We start from the raw sequence: 14193 nt of genomic DNA, 5'->3' as shown, positions 1-14193 counted from the left end.
TTGTGCTAGGTCCAATGTTGGGCATTTTACATTCTTTAATCTGTTTAATTGTCACAATAACCCATTTTACAGATGCTGAATACCAAGTTTCCAGAAGATAACAAGTAGCTGAAGAGTGCACAGTTATACAGAGGTGGTATGGAACTGTGAACCTAGTATACTGGGCTCCTGAGTCTGGTGGTTAGAAAGTGTCCCCCCAGCCCTGCCTTCCCCCCACTTTTTTCTGAAGAAACAAACTGGGTAAGCTGTGAGTCTCCTCTTTGTAGCTCAAGTTATTATAAGAATGTATGTCCCACCCGCACCCCATCCTGTAAATTGTCTCTTTTATTTCACAGAATTAACTTTGAAGTGAAAGGGACAATGCTTGTGATAAGCACGGGAACAGCTGCAGGCTATCGGCTGTGTGTGAAAGAGCCTCAGTCTACTAAGGGAACCAGTGTTGATTAATCATTAACCCAGTTGGTGCCTTCAGAGTTTTCCAGCAAATGCCTCTGAATGTGGGAAATCATCTTCTTAAAGTAACCCATCCTCTGTTATTGTTGTGAGGTTATTACAGTTCATCTGGCCAGGTCTCCGATTTCAATAGCCTGGGTGGTGTCTGATGACAAGGGAATACTAACTTAGTCTGAATGCTGATGGCAGAGGTGACATCTTTCAAATGCAGATTTCAACATTTCAGTTTCTAAATGTGGGTTTCTTTTCAATTATAGTGACCCTAACTATTTGCTCTTGACCTATCTCCTTAACCGGGAGGTGTTTTTTCTCCCTTTCACATTTTCTACATATTTGTTTAAATTGTGTAATTCTTTCCCCAGCTCTCCCACAAGCCTTGTGTAGGAAGGATTTAGTACTTGCATTTGTAGAACAATGACACTGGGTCTTTTTCTCCTTTGGGTTAAGATGCTCCCCAAGTAGAAAATCAAGCATTAAAGGAGGCCCAGGAATGTCATTTAATGTCCTAGCACAGAAATCCAATTAGGCCTTTCCTTTCTAGGTGAGAAAAATCTCATCAGGAAAACTGACTGTGAACTACATATAGGAAAAGCACCTGGGAGAAGGAATGGTAGCACCGCAGATCCCTCAAAAAGTATTGGAATTAACGTATACACACTACTATATATAAAATAGATAACTAATAAGGACCGACTGTATAACACAGGGAACTCTACTCAATAATTTGTAATGACTTATATGGGAAAAGAATCTAAAAAAGAGTGCATATATGTGTATGTATAACTGATTCACTTTGCTGTACAGCGGAAACTAACACAACATTGTAAATCAACTATACTCCAGTAAAAATTAATTATTAAAAAAGAAAGTTCCCAATCAGAATGCCTTCATTCCCTTCCTTTTACTCTGTACTGCAGCCCAGATTTATTGTAGTTTTCTGCCTTAAATGATAAGGTCCCTACGAGCAGGGATGATGTTGAGGTCATCTTTGCTTATCTTCCCCATGCTCCTCCCACACTACACATGATTCCTCGTACACTCCGTTCTCAAAGAAGTATTTACTCAACACCTACCTGATGACAGACATTGTATTACACTCTGGAGATTCAGTCTTAAATGTGTGCTGAGTTGACATGAAAAAGGCAAAGCCATTATTCAACTGAACTGCAGGGATGTTTTCTTTCGCTCTTTGGTGGTAATTTTTAATTAAATCTGCATAGGCATTAAGTGATAGAAGCCAAAATGACAGAAGGCTCACTGCCTCCAAGAAGTTCCAACACGAGTCCTGCCTGGAGGAAGGCAGGGCTTTCATGCTGTGCGCATGCCACAGTACCCTGCTGGAGAGGGCTGGCGTGCTCAGCTCACCTTTCACAGCCCTTCCTGGCATCCTGTGACACAGTTCTCTTCTCCTTCTGCATTAGATACTCAGTAAATATTATTAGCTCCTTATCTGAATGACCAAAGGGGCATTTCAATAACTCCTTTCTGAGATGAACAGCAGTTTCCAGAATCTAGAACAACGGACCTAAAATAAAATGGGCCCAGGTTAATGTTAAAGGGCCCTTGAGCATCTATATAAGAGACGCTAATTGCTTGCTATTTTAATAAACTGGTATTGGTTCTAATGAGTCGATTTATTTTAAAAAAGTAGAGCGCACATCAAGAGCGGAAGATGAGTTTAGGCTGAGGGGAGATGGTCACCTGGGGACGGAGGAGGTGGAACATTTTAACCGGAGAGCAGTATCTTCTTGTGGTTTAACAGATTATGTCTCTGCATTTTATAAATTTTGGAGTCACCCAGGGGTCTCGGTTCCAGGATTTCCTCTCTTCCTATTTATGAGAATGACCGATTTATTCTGCTGAAAGTTCAGAGAACTATAGGTCACAGTGCAGATTGTTCCAAATACAAAGAGCTTACTGTCCAGAATTGGGGCCCAGTCAAAAGCTCGAGCAATGGTTTTTAGTGATGACATTAGGAATTTCAGGCAACTAAGAAATAACCTTTAGGGACCCCTGTGACCTTGATAAAATGCAAATAAATCAAAAAATCATGAGGTCAGCACTTCGCAGGTGATATGTTTGCCTCTGAGCAATTAAATCAGAAGCAGTTGACAAAGGCGCTGTTTCAGGCTCTGCCTCTGGGCAAGGGTCATTAAACTAGGAGTCATAAATCCTAATAAAGGAGACCCATGAAACCTCAGAAATAGTAGGTGATATTTTGTGCGTGTTTTTCTGGAGTATGGGTCTGTGGCCTTCACTATTCTCAAATGATCCATTATCAAAACAGCATGAAGAACAACTCTTGTTTTCTTTCCTCCCTTCTTCCCTCCCTCCCCCCTCCTTTTTATTCTTTTTGTCTGCATTTTCTTCATGAAAGCATAAGGCTTAAACATTCTCGGCAAGACAAGTAGCTGATCTTTAGCAAGTGAGTATCTTCTGTAGGAACCAGACTTGCTCAGGGTGGATTCTGTACATACACATAGGGTTTTAAATCTTTCGTTAAGATATGATTATTCTTATTATGATTATTGAAACAAGGAAGGGCAAGGATAATCTTAACTGCCATTTAAACTTAGGTTGTTCTTGCTGCACCACACTTTTCTCTTTTTTCACTGTTTCATTGTATTGTCACCACTGTAAAATGTTTTTGGAATGGGGCCAGGGGGTGGAGGGTTGGTGAATAACAAAAATGAAATAATTTCAGGTTGCATTCAAGTCCTACAATACCTTCACAATAAAAATCTACTTTTTCTTCACAATCCATGAAGCGGACATTCTTTCCTGCAGCATTTCATATTCTCAATCCCATAGCCTACCTTTGCTGTTGAGGTCAACCAATGTTGATTGTGCCCTCGATACACACCGGACCCTGTATGCTAGGAATACAAAAAGAGGGTGACAGGGCTTCTGCTCTTAAACTCACATCCTGTATGCTACAGAAGCAGACTCCATTGGTGACTGCTCCCAGGTTAAAAGAAAACTGAGAACATTTCTCAAAGGAAGACATACCAATAGCCAATAAGCACATGAAAAGATGCTCATCATCTTTAGCCACCAGGGAAATGTAAATCAAAAGCACAATGAAATACCACTTCACAGTCACTAGAGTGGGTATAATCAAAAATATAGACAATAACAACTGTTGGTAAGGATGTGGAGAAATTGAAACCCTTATACATTGCTGCTGGTTTGTAAAGTGGTGCAGCCACTTGGGAATACAGTTTGGCAATTCCTCAAAGGGTTAAACAGAGAGTTGTCATATGATTCAGCAATTTCATTCCTAGGTATATACCCAAGAGAACTGAAAGCATGCACAAAAACCTGTACATGGATGGTCATGGCACCATTATTCATGACAGCCCCAAAGTGGAAACAATCCACATGTCCATCAACTGTGACTGGATAAGCAAAATGTGGTCTGTCACCACACTAAGGCAAGATGTTAATAATGGGGGAAACCGGAAGTAGTGGTAGTGAGCGGGGGGGGGGGGGGGGGGGGGGCGTGGATATAAGAACTCTGTTACTGTCTGCTCAATTTTTCTGTAAACCCAAAATCGCTCCAAAAAAATCTATTTTAAAATGTGGTATATCCATACAATAGAATATTATTGAGCCATAAAAAGAATGAAGTACTAATACGTGAACCTTGAAAACATGATGCTAAGTGAAAGAAGCCGAACACAAAAGGCCACATATTGTATGATTCCTTTATACGAGATGCCCAGAACAAGCAAATCAGACAGAGGGTAGGTTGGTGGTTGCCAAGGGCTGGAAGAAAGGAAAAGAGGACGGCGACTGCCCATGGGTATGAGGTTTCTTTTGGGGGAGAAAAAAATGTCCTGAAATTGGACAGTGGTGATGTTTGTATGATCTTTTGAATATACTAAATACCACTGAAAGGTACACTTTAAGAGGGTGAATTTTATGGTATATGAATTATTTCTTAATTTAAAAAAAGGAGAACTGAGCTGGGGGTGGGAGGAAGGCAGTTCTGGTTCTTGAGTACACAAGGTAATGGTTTATTTCTTGGCTATAATTACAGGACACTCTTTAATTCATTGTCTCTGTCTTAAATATTGGGGGTACCCAACACCTTTTTCACAATGTCCATCTTTCTCTTTTATATGCTGTCTTCTCCATTGTGTATCATTCTCTTTCTTTTTTATATTTTTCTGAAGCAAAGGACTGTTAACAAATTAATCATGACGAACATTTACCAGGAACTATTAGGAAACAGGGGATTTCTTCTTCACATAGTTTAAGTTTTGCTCTCAGACTAAACAACATTCTCTTTGGTTGACCAAAAGCAAGACGAAGAATAATCCATTAAGATATGCCATGCATGTCAATTATTCAGGAAGAACAAAAGCAGAGAGAGATGGAAGAGGACACAGAACCTTCCAATGGAAGCGTACACAGGACCAAGCTTTGGCTCCATTGAAATAAAGCCGTCTATAGCTCCTTACACAATAATGATATCACCAAACAAAAATTAGAAGACAAATGTAAGGAATGGGGCTCATGCAAGCCATTAATCTGTCTTTTCAGGCTCATTAATATGTATAGTACAACTGGTGATACTGAAGAAAATAATGCAATATAGGGGTTGTCTCTCAATGCCAATACTCAGGTCCTTTTATTTTCAAGTTATAACTTTCATTTCACTAAAACTATATTTGTTCATATACTGTATGTATTTCTGAGATGGAAAATATTTATTTATATATTGCAAATTCTGAGAACTGACCTTTTCTGAGGTTCATGGCATCTCATTCACTGTAATAATAATCTCCATTTCATCTCATAGCTTTTACTATTTTGTAATTATTGAACATTCTATGTATATACATATTGAATATATAGCATCATATTCATATTTAAATCTTTAAAAGCAAATAAAATAACTAGGTCAGCAAGTATGCCCAGCCCTACAGATGTGCATCAAGATAACCTGTTCTTTTCACAATTCGTGCACACTTTAAATGGTACCAAGTAATTTCCTAGTATAATTTATGCTAGACTTAATTATATAGTTTAAATGTCTGTTAGACCATTCAGTTAACATTTCTTCAAATTTCCTCCCTTTTTTACATGTCTTTATAACGGACACATATGTCACTATGCATTCTCAATTATTAAAAACTAGTACAGAAAATATTCCACTCTATGCTCTACCTCCTTTACTAAAAAAAAAAAAAAAAAAAATGTTTCTGGGTGCTAGGTACAGCATTAGTGTTCCCTACCTTGATATACAGGTGTTTCATTTCAAATTTCATCTGAAATCCCTCTAGTCATATTGCTCCAGTAAGAACATGAAGAGTTTACGTACACTCACCTGGCTTTACAAGGCCTGACTTTGGTTCCTTCTTATGTCGAGCTGACTGGATGCTTCCCTCACCAACCATTCCAACTGTGCATTTCTTTCTAGTAAAGTCTTCATCACTTCCAGGGCAAAAGCCAACAGGGCTGCTGCCAGCATCCGAGGGCGTTTTCACGGGAGATACTGACTGACTACTAGGACAGCCTGTGTCATCTGGAAGACAAGAATCGATGAGTGTTTAATGAGGAGGGAGGAAATCAATGATGGCAAAGGGAGGGCAGGCATGCCCTCCCCCCAGCTCAGAGCGCCATGCCCATGCGCGCTCACACACGTACTCTGCTCAAGAGGCCCGGGATGACTCCTGTGGGTGACTTGCCTTTTATTTTCCATATTCTGGACAATCATGTTAACAAAGGAAATAACAGCTATTATAAAACACATTTTAAGGCAAAACCTGACAAGATTTTGCATCACAAATATTTCTGTAACACTCTTATTGTCAAAACCTAAATTAGTTTGTTTTGACACTTGAGGTAGTATACTTTTGGGTCATAATCGTCCATAAATTTTTGATGGGGTAGGTAATAAAACGTTTGCCAGAGTAATTCAGGATTATTAATATAAAGTCTTCAGGGTTGTCGGTGTTAGGAAAAAGTTACTTGAATATTATTGACCACACCCAGTTTTTGATTACTGGGCCTATCAAGTGGTTAACAGAGTTTGATAGAGGCGAGAGCTGGCTTTAGGAGTTCAAGGAAGCAGAAGGCAGTGATCCTGTTTTATTATCAAATGCACTCAACCAAAAATACATCAGTCAGATATCTTGCTGCCTGGGGTAAATGGGTAAAATAAAAATGATATTCAAATTAAAAATATTCCCTTAACTTTCAAGTTATATATTACTACCATGGTCATTACTATAAGTTAATATGCATGATATGAAGTGACCTGTGTAGATGCTTATTAAGCAAACAGGAAAGTCGCATTGCTGACTCCTATAAATGCTTTCCATATCTATTAAATATTTATAATGGTTGGTTAATTCATTTATACTGTGGTGAGAACTGTATGGGAATTTAAAGCCAATCAACATTACTTAACAGTATGTCTACTCAAACTAATCAATTAGTGGTAAATCTTCACTGCTAAATAATTCTTTATTATATGGAAATATTTTGATGTCAGAGTTACTTTAGTAACTAAGTGGGCAAAAAATGAATAAGGACATTTAGCACTAATAACTTTTAGGACTATTACACTTCTATAAATATTAAAGGAACTAAAATAATTTGCCATCTAGCAAAGGCTATCTTAAAACTTCATAGCTTGAATGAAGACAGAAACAGAAGTAGTTCTGAATAAAATATACTGGTTGCCTGAATTAAGATGACTAGAATCCATCTAAAAAGTAATTGCCTTTGCTTCATTTTTGGCCTTTACTGCAATTTTTATTATGAAATAGCTAAGTTCCTAGAACAAAGTGAACTTGGCACTAGTAAAATGAAGTATTTCCCTTGTATCTTTTTTGACTTTTGGACATATTAGTCTATATAGGACCTCAATGTTCTGTTTCTGGAAGTAAATGGTTTTTAGTGCACGGTTCATACCTTCTGTCTTTGTTGCTCTTTTAAACGTGCTATGTTCTTCCTGAATTGAAGAAACTTTGGCCCTGAGTCACTGTGATGAGAATCCTCTTGGCTGCTACTGCTTCGCTATTGTCCCCGGCTTTCTCCTACATTTGCATGTCCCATGCTTCAATCCAAAGAAATCTGAGCTCCTTTCAATCCAAAGAAATCTGAGTGCAAAGTTGCTAATTACTCAGACAGATTCCAGCACTTTTACAAGGTTCAACAGGTCTGCACATGGCCTTGGGAGAGCCTGGTTCCTGATTCCTATCCCAAAGCAGAGAAGCTCAAATGACTGAGGTCTAATCTATTGTCTTTAAAAAGTATTTCCCTGTGAGTCAGTTCCATAAATTACTTCTTTTAAAAGAGAGATGGCCCAAATTAACAAAAATCCATGCTTCAGATTCTCTACCCTAAAAGGTAATTTTTCTTGAGAACTCTCAGACTCAAAGGGACAAAATTAAACAATTTCCAGTATTGAGAAACACTGTTGAAATTGTAATTTAAGTAAACAGAAAACGAATGTGTTTTGTTTAGTTCTACTATCATTTTGCCAGAGTTAAATAAGAAGGAATGTGGATATGCCATGTTTTCAGTACTAGTCATTTCAAGGATTAAGTACTAGGGTCTGATTAAAAATTGGGGACTGAAGTTATTCAGGATGGTGGCAGTTTAGGGAAGGCAGTAGCAATTTTTCACCTGGCATGTATGCCTCACCTGTCATCAATATTTACAGCCAATAACTCCAGGGGCAAGGATTGAGAAGATGAATACCTAAATAAATCTTTAACTTCAGGTACCTCGTACAGCATTTGAATCATTACCTAGTAAACAACTGTTCATTTATCACCTCTTAACTGTCTGGTATTGCACTTCACATTGAGGGGGAAACGGGAGGGATATGAGACATCGTCTTTCATTAAACAAATATGTATCAAGTCCTGGCACTGAACCAGCCACAGGCACTGTACCCAGCCCCCACACTGATGGAGCTTATAAGTAAGTAAAAGGGGTTGGTAAATATCACTTCCAGCGCATAGTTCCTGTAAACTGCTAAATCTGTTAAGGCAAATCCATACCCAAGAAAAACTGAGTTATCAGAGAAGCTTGGGGCATTTGCCTGTTTTGTCTAATGGGACCAACACTAACAAAGGAATCTGGCTTTGGAAAGGGCAGGGCCATTAATTTTCCTACTACAGAGACCACACTTTAAGTTATGCAAACTAAGCCCCGAGCAAAAGCAACAGAGCTTCAGTACCAGAGAGTCATCTGGTCACGTGTGGCACCTGAGGTATTTTCCTCTGTGCAGCACTGAAGAAGTGGTTATTTTTTCAACAAGTCTTGTTTAGGGCCCCTTCCCTCCTCCCCCTCCCCTTCCCTCCTCTTCCTCTTCCTCCTCCTTTTTAACTTCATGATCAGAGCTGGAAGCAGACCACCAGTCCAGATGAAGATAATATTCCTTTCCAAAATGCAATGCAAAATATTCTTAGTTCACATTTACTCCAAGATTCTAAGAATAGGGAGCCCAGTTGATGTTCTTTGCTTGTTCATGTCTCATCTTACTATGTGCCAAACTACATGCGGATCCAGCACATATTAAAGAGATTTATTTATTAAACCTGCTTCAGTTAAACACTTTGTGTGTGCCTTCTGTTCCTTGCTGCTACCTTGACTGTTGAATTTGTCTTGTAGAATTATAGCTTTTATTAGTTATGTTAGTATAAAGAAATTATCAATGAGAAAAATTTCTAATATGACACCATAAAGAAACTGTTTCTGGGCAGGAAATGGCAGAAATCCTAAATGATTTACCCAGAAAAGTGTGGGTTGTTTCAGATTTCCAGAATGGAGAAAAGTAAGAACATTTCAGCCTGGTTTTAGCATAAGGGAAGCTTTCCTCCAAGGCTTTAGGAAGAGAGTGTAGGAGACTGTCAGTTCTACTGGAGAGAAATGAGTTTTTCTTTTAAAACACACTTAAACACACACCCACACCAGCTCTTACATAGTTGAGTTTTTACATTTCTTTCTCTACTATTCATGGTAAGTATAACTTCATTAAAAAAAAATATACACGCAATAGGACCACTTTCCATGTTTTACACAGTGTGATCCATTTGGGATGGATCCATATGAGATGATTTCCTTCCAGGGTCAACAATTTAAAACCCCATTTACTTGGTTGGGTCTGGGATGGCCCCTGGTGGATCTCAGGTAAAAGTGACCCACATCGAGGCCACATCTAAATGATCACCATCTGCACTGAAGGAGACTAATTTACATGCCCTGTTTTATTTATACTGAGGAATAAGTTCTTTCGCTGATTTGTTCTTGTTTGTTTGCTTTGAATACATCAACCCACAGGATTAAGGATAAGTGAAGAATATTTACAGATCCAGGAACCTCCAGAAGTTGTGGCCCACCTCAAGTGCTGTAAGAAATATACTACTAACTAGTTTCCAAATTGGTTTTAAGGGAAAAAAATTTTAAGGTCTATAAAGACAGATGAGAGAAGCAGACATCTAATATAATTTTGTAGTCTGGAGGTTGTTAAAAAATGATTTTTAATCTATTTTCCTCTCCCTTTACATTACAAGCTTTTTGAGAATATAGGATATAGTTAATAATTGTAAAATGACTCTACTTATAATTCTGAAAAAAGTGTGTATAAGTATCTTTTAAAATAATTTGTATTTTATTTTAAATGACTAAAGAAACTTGCTAAATTAAAGAAAATCTTCTGTTGGGTTGTTAAAATTTTAACAGATTTTTAAATTATAAAAGTAATAATCTTTAATGCAGAAGATGTAGAGTACAGAAACGTACAAAGAAGTAAAAAAAAAAAAAAAAAAAAAAGGAGGGGGGGATAATATTTTCCTATAATTGTACTGCCCAGAAAAAATATGTAACTATTCGGCATACTTCTTACTGATTTTTTATACATATGATTTACTTGCTTGCTTGCTCTTCGTTTTGTTAAAATTTCAACATATATTATAGTCTCATCACTCTGTTATCGAAAATTTCTCCCTGGAATTTGTCAGGCTAGAAAGAAAGAAGCTATTAAGACTAACGGTAGCCAACACAAAGGGTCCCCACTGGCCAAAGATGGAATAATTTGAGCATCAAAAAGAATAATAAATGCAAATGACTGATAATCATTGGATATACTTTAAAGATCTATGAGTTAGTTCAAAGTAATACAAAATAAAACTAAAGAAGAAAGGCCCTTTCAACTCCCCCCAAATCCCTACCCACTGAAAATCTTTGGAAGTGACCCAGGGGCCAATTCTTTATATTGAAATTTGGCGATTAAAAGGAAAGAAAGAATTAACATATATCCTGATTGTAGAAAATGTTACTGGACAAACTGTATTTCAGGATAACTTAAATCGCTCATTGATATTGGAAAGTTCTCCCTTACAGAAGCATTCTGGTTAATGAAAGTAGATGGAATAGCAGAAAATTAGTACAGTTGACCCTTGAACAACATGCGGGTTAGGGGTGCCAACCTCCATGCAGTCGAAAACCCACGTGTAACTTGGCAGTGGCCCACGACATATGTGGTTCTATACCCAAGGATTCAACAAACAGTGGATCATGTAGGACTGTGGTATATGGCTATTTTTTTTTTTTTTAAGGAAACTTAGATCCTCCTTTTTTTTTTTTAAATTAATTATTTATTTATTTATTTATTTTATGGCTGTGTTGGGTCTTCGTTTCTGTGCGAGGGCTTTCTCTAGTTGTGGCAAGTGGGGGCCACTCTTCATCGCGGTGCGCGGGCCTCTCACTATCGCGGCCTCTCTTGCTGCGGAGCACAGGCTCCAGACGCGCAGGCTCAGTAATTGTGGCTCACGGGCTTAGTTGCTCCGCGGCATGTGGGGTCTTCCCAGACCAGGGCTCGAACCCGTGTCCCCTGCATTGGCAGGCAGATTCTCAACCACTGCGCCACCAGGGAAGCCCTATATCGCTATTTTTAAAAATCTGAGTATAAATGGGCCCACACACTTTAAACGCATGTTGTTCAAGGGTCGACTGTATTTTGCAATTATTTATAATGAAATACTTGATTTAGGCAACAAACATAATGGATGAAACCATCAGACAAAAGGCTGTTGGAGAGTCTGCAGTAGAGGGATCAAGCCTCACCCATTTGTACCAACTGAGTATTCCTAGCATCGCTGACAGTGGGGTACCAGACATTATATACCTTCTGATGGGATGTGAGATGAAGCACACAGCATTCTCCACATTCTTGCCACAAAAAAACTGTCCCTGAATCTAACCAAGCTTTAAAGCTAATGTCCACCTTATAAAATAGATGGAGAACAGTAATGGGTTAAATCAGGGGTTGGCAAACTGCAGCCTGCAGGCCAAATCCTGTCAGCTGCCTGCTTTTGTAAATCAAATGTTATTGGAACACAGCCCAATACTTTACATAGTGTCAACTGTGGCTTTCAAGCACAAAGGTGAATAATTACAACAGAGATCATCTGGCCAGCAAAGCTGAAAATATTTCCTATCTGGTCCTTTTCAGAAAAAGTTTGCTGGCCCCTGGGTTAAATGACACCATGAGGAAGCAAACAGGCACTTTTGAGACAACTAGGGCAAGTAGTTTCAGTGTTCTCTAGCGTACCAAGGAATTATGTTAAATTCCTTGTTAAATTATGTTAGTAATGAAAATGGCACTGTGATTATGTAAGAAAATGTCCATTTTTTTAAAGAAAGCATGCTGAGGTATGTAGGTAGACATGAAATAACATATGTCTGGATATATGCTTTAAAATGCTTCAGCAAAGTAAAAGAGAAAAGAGAAAAAGGGAGAGATGTAGCAAATATGACAGCATCTTGCTATTAATCTGTATAAATTGGGCAAGCAGCTTATTGGTGTTCATTGTAGTATTATCTCTTCTTTGGGTATGTTTTTAAAAGTGTCAAAATGTTTTATTTAATTTCTCAAAAACATTATTTTAAATAAGTAACTATTTAAAATAGGAACACAGTGTTTCTAAAAATCAGTTCCTTCTTGTAGGGTATTTTAGGATGTTTCCAATTTTCTCACTATTATTGAAATTGCTTTAACACCACATTTTACAGATAAATCTCTTGTCAAAATTTTTATTATCTCATAGAACATATCTCTAAAAATGGATTACTAAGACTTCCGAGAAATCTGAGGCAATTTATATTCCTATTATATTGTATGAGAGTATCCCACTTATTAAATTCCTGCCAATAATGAATACTAGTTTGTTTGCATTTTTGCCAAGTTAATAATGCAAAGTGTATTTCTGATGTTTTAGCTTGCATGTATTTAATTATCAGTGAGGCTTAATGTCCTTCATATGTTTGCTGGTCTTTTATTTTTACACTTATCCTATGTATTGTTCATGTCCTCTGACAACTTTTCTATTAAGGTGTTAAGGAATTCTTATTGATCTGTAAGAAATCCTTATATATGAAAGGCATAGCCCTTTGGCATATTTCACCAAGTTTGTTTGCTTTTAGTTTATAATGTTTTTGACAACCAACCTTTTCTAATTTCTAGTTGTCAAATCTCTCCATATTTTCCCTTGTGATGTCTTCCAATGCTTTAATGCTTAGAATGTCCTTCTTATTAACTCCAAGATCAATTAACTATTACCTACACTTTCTTCTAGATTTTTATAATTTCAGTTTTTATTATATCAAATCCATCTGGAATTCATTTTAAAATGCAGCGTAAGGTTAGATGTTAACTGTACTATTATTATCATTTTCTTAATTTTTAGGAAATTTATCCTTTCCATATTACTTTGAAATGCTTTTCTGATAAAATTTTGAAAGCAATGAATATTTTTTGCAAAGTGAATATATATATACACACACATATATACATTTGTATATATATATTTTTTTAATCCACATTTTAAAATATTAGGATTGCCCAAAGTGTGTGTGTGTGTCATATAATTTCCTGATATTTAACTAAAGTGTCTAACAACCAGTGCCATCCAACACATTTGGTGGCAATTATGATGACCAAGTTCCTACTTCAACTTCCTTGTAACCCAAAGATTACATATAAAATATTTCTTCAAAGTCCAAGAAACATCTCTAGAACTTCTGGTTCACTTCTGAATTTAGATCTCAGAGCTCATTTGTTTTCCAAAATGCTGAACTAAACAATTCCAAAAGACATACTTAAAAATAACATCAGGCGGAAGAAAACGTGGTTTTGTGCCATAATGTCTTGAAACATTCAGTTACGGTTTGATGCTGTTCAATGTTCAGTTGCATAATTTGGAGGAAGAATCATTTCTATTTTAAGGAAACATTACTGTAAACTATATGGAAATCTAGTTGATTCTCATAAATGACAAAAGTGTTTACAGACTATTTATTCATCCATTCAACAAATATTTACTGAGTATCTACTACGTGCCAGACACTGTTATAGGTGTTACTAGTCTTACTGCTCCAGACACTGACATTTTTTAAGATAGTCCAATGGAGACAGATAAAATGTCATAGCTTAAACTCATGGTTAATCTGAACCCTGTGAAATTCTTACTACAAACCATTCAATGCTCTGAAAGGATGTAGGTAGGTAAGAAAAGTAACATTTATTAAGTAGCTATCATGTGGCAAGGATACTAATTTTTATCATATAATTTTAATAATATCTCATTTTTATAGGTGGAAAAACGGAGGCTCAGAGAGGTTAACAAATCCAGCCACACAGCTACTAAGGTATGGACCCAAAGATTCAAACTCAGGTTTGTCTGACTGTAAAGTCCTTGTTTTTCTCACCACCAC

The 14193-nt window shown here is 37.2% G+C and overlaps 1 protein-coding gene across 6 annotated transcripts in view; it reads right to left on the bottom strand.

Moving 5' to 3' along the window:
• The window catches only part of SYBU (syntabulin), a 125908-nt gene that overhangs the window by 45760 nt on the left and 65955 nt on the right, over positions 1-14193 (bottom strand). For 4 of the 6 annotated variants that reach the window (XM_057531782.1, XM_007188789.2, XM_007188788.2 and 1 more), the window contains 2 exons: positions 5789-5986; positions 3270-3329 (listed from right to left, as the gene is read on the bottom strand). In XM_057531782.1, coding sequence (XP_057387765.1) covers positions 3270-3329; positions 5789-5986 — 258 coding nt within the window. The remainder of the gene's footprint in view (positions 1-3269; positions 3330-5788; positions 5987-14193) is intronic. The other 2 variants (XM_007188794.2, XM_007188790.2) reach the window with 1 other exon arrangement.

Source organism: Balaenoptera acutorostrata, chromosome 17 (genome assembly GCF_949987535.1).
Source record: "Balaenoptera acutorostrata chromosome 17, mBalAcu1.1, whole genome shotgun sequence".
NCBI classification, from domain to species: domain Eukaryota; kingdom Metazoa; phylum Chordata; class Mammalia; order Artiodactyla; family Balaenopteridae; genus Balaenoptera; species Balaenoptera acutorostrata.
Note: the sequence above shows the minus strand (reverse complement) of the source record. Positions and strands in the feature narration are given on the sequence as shown.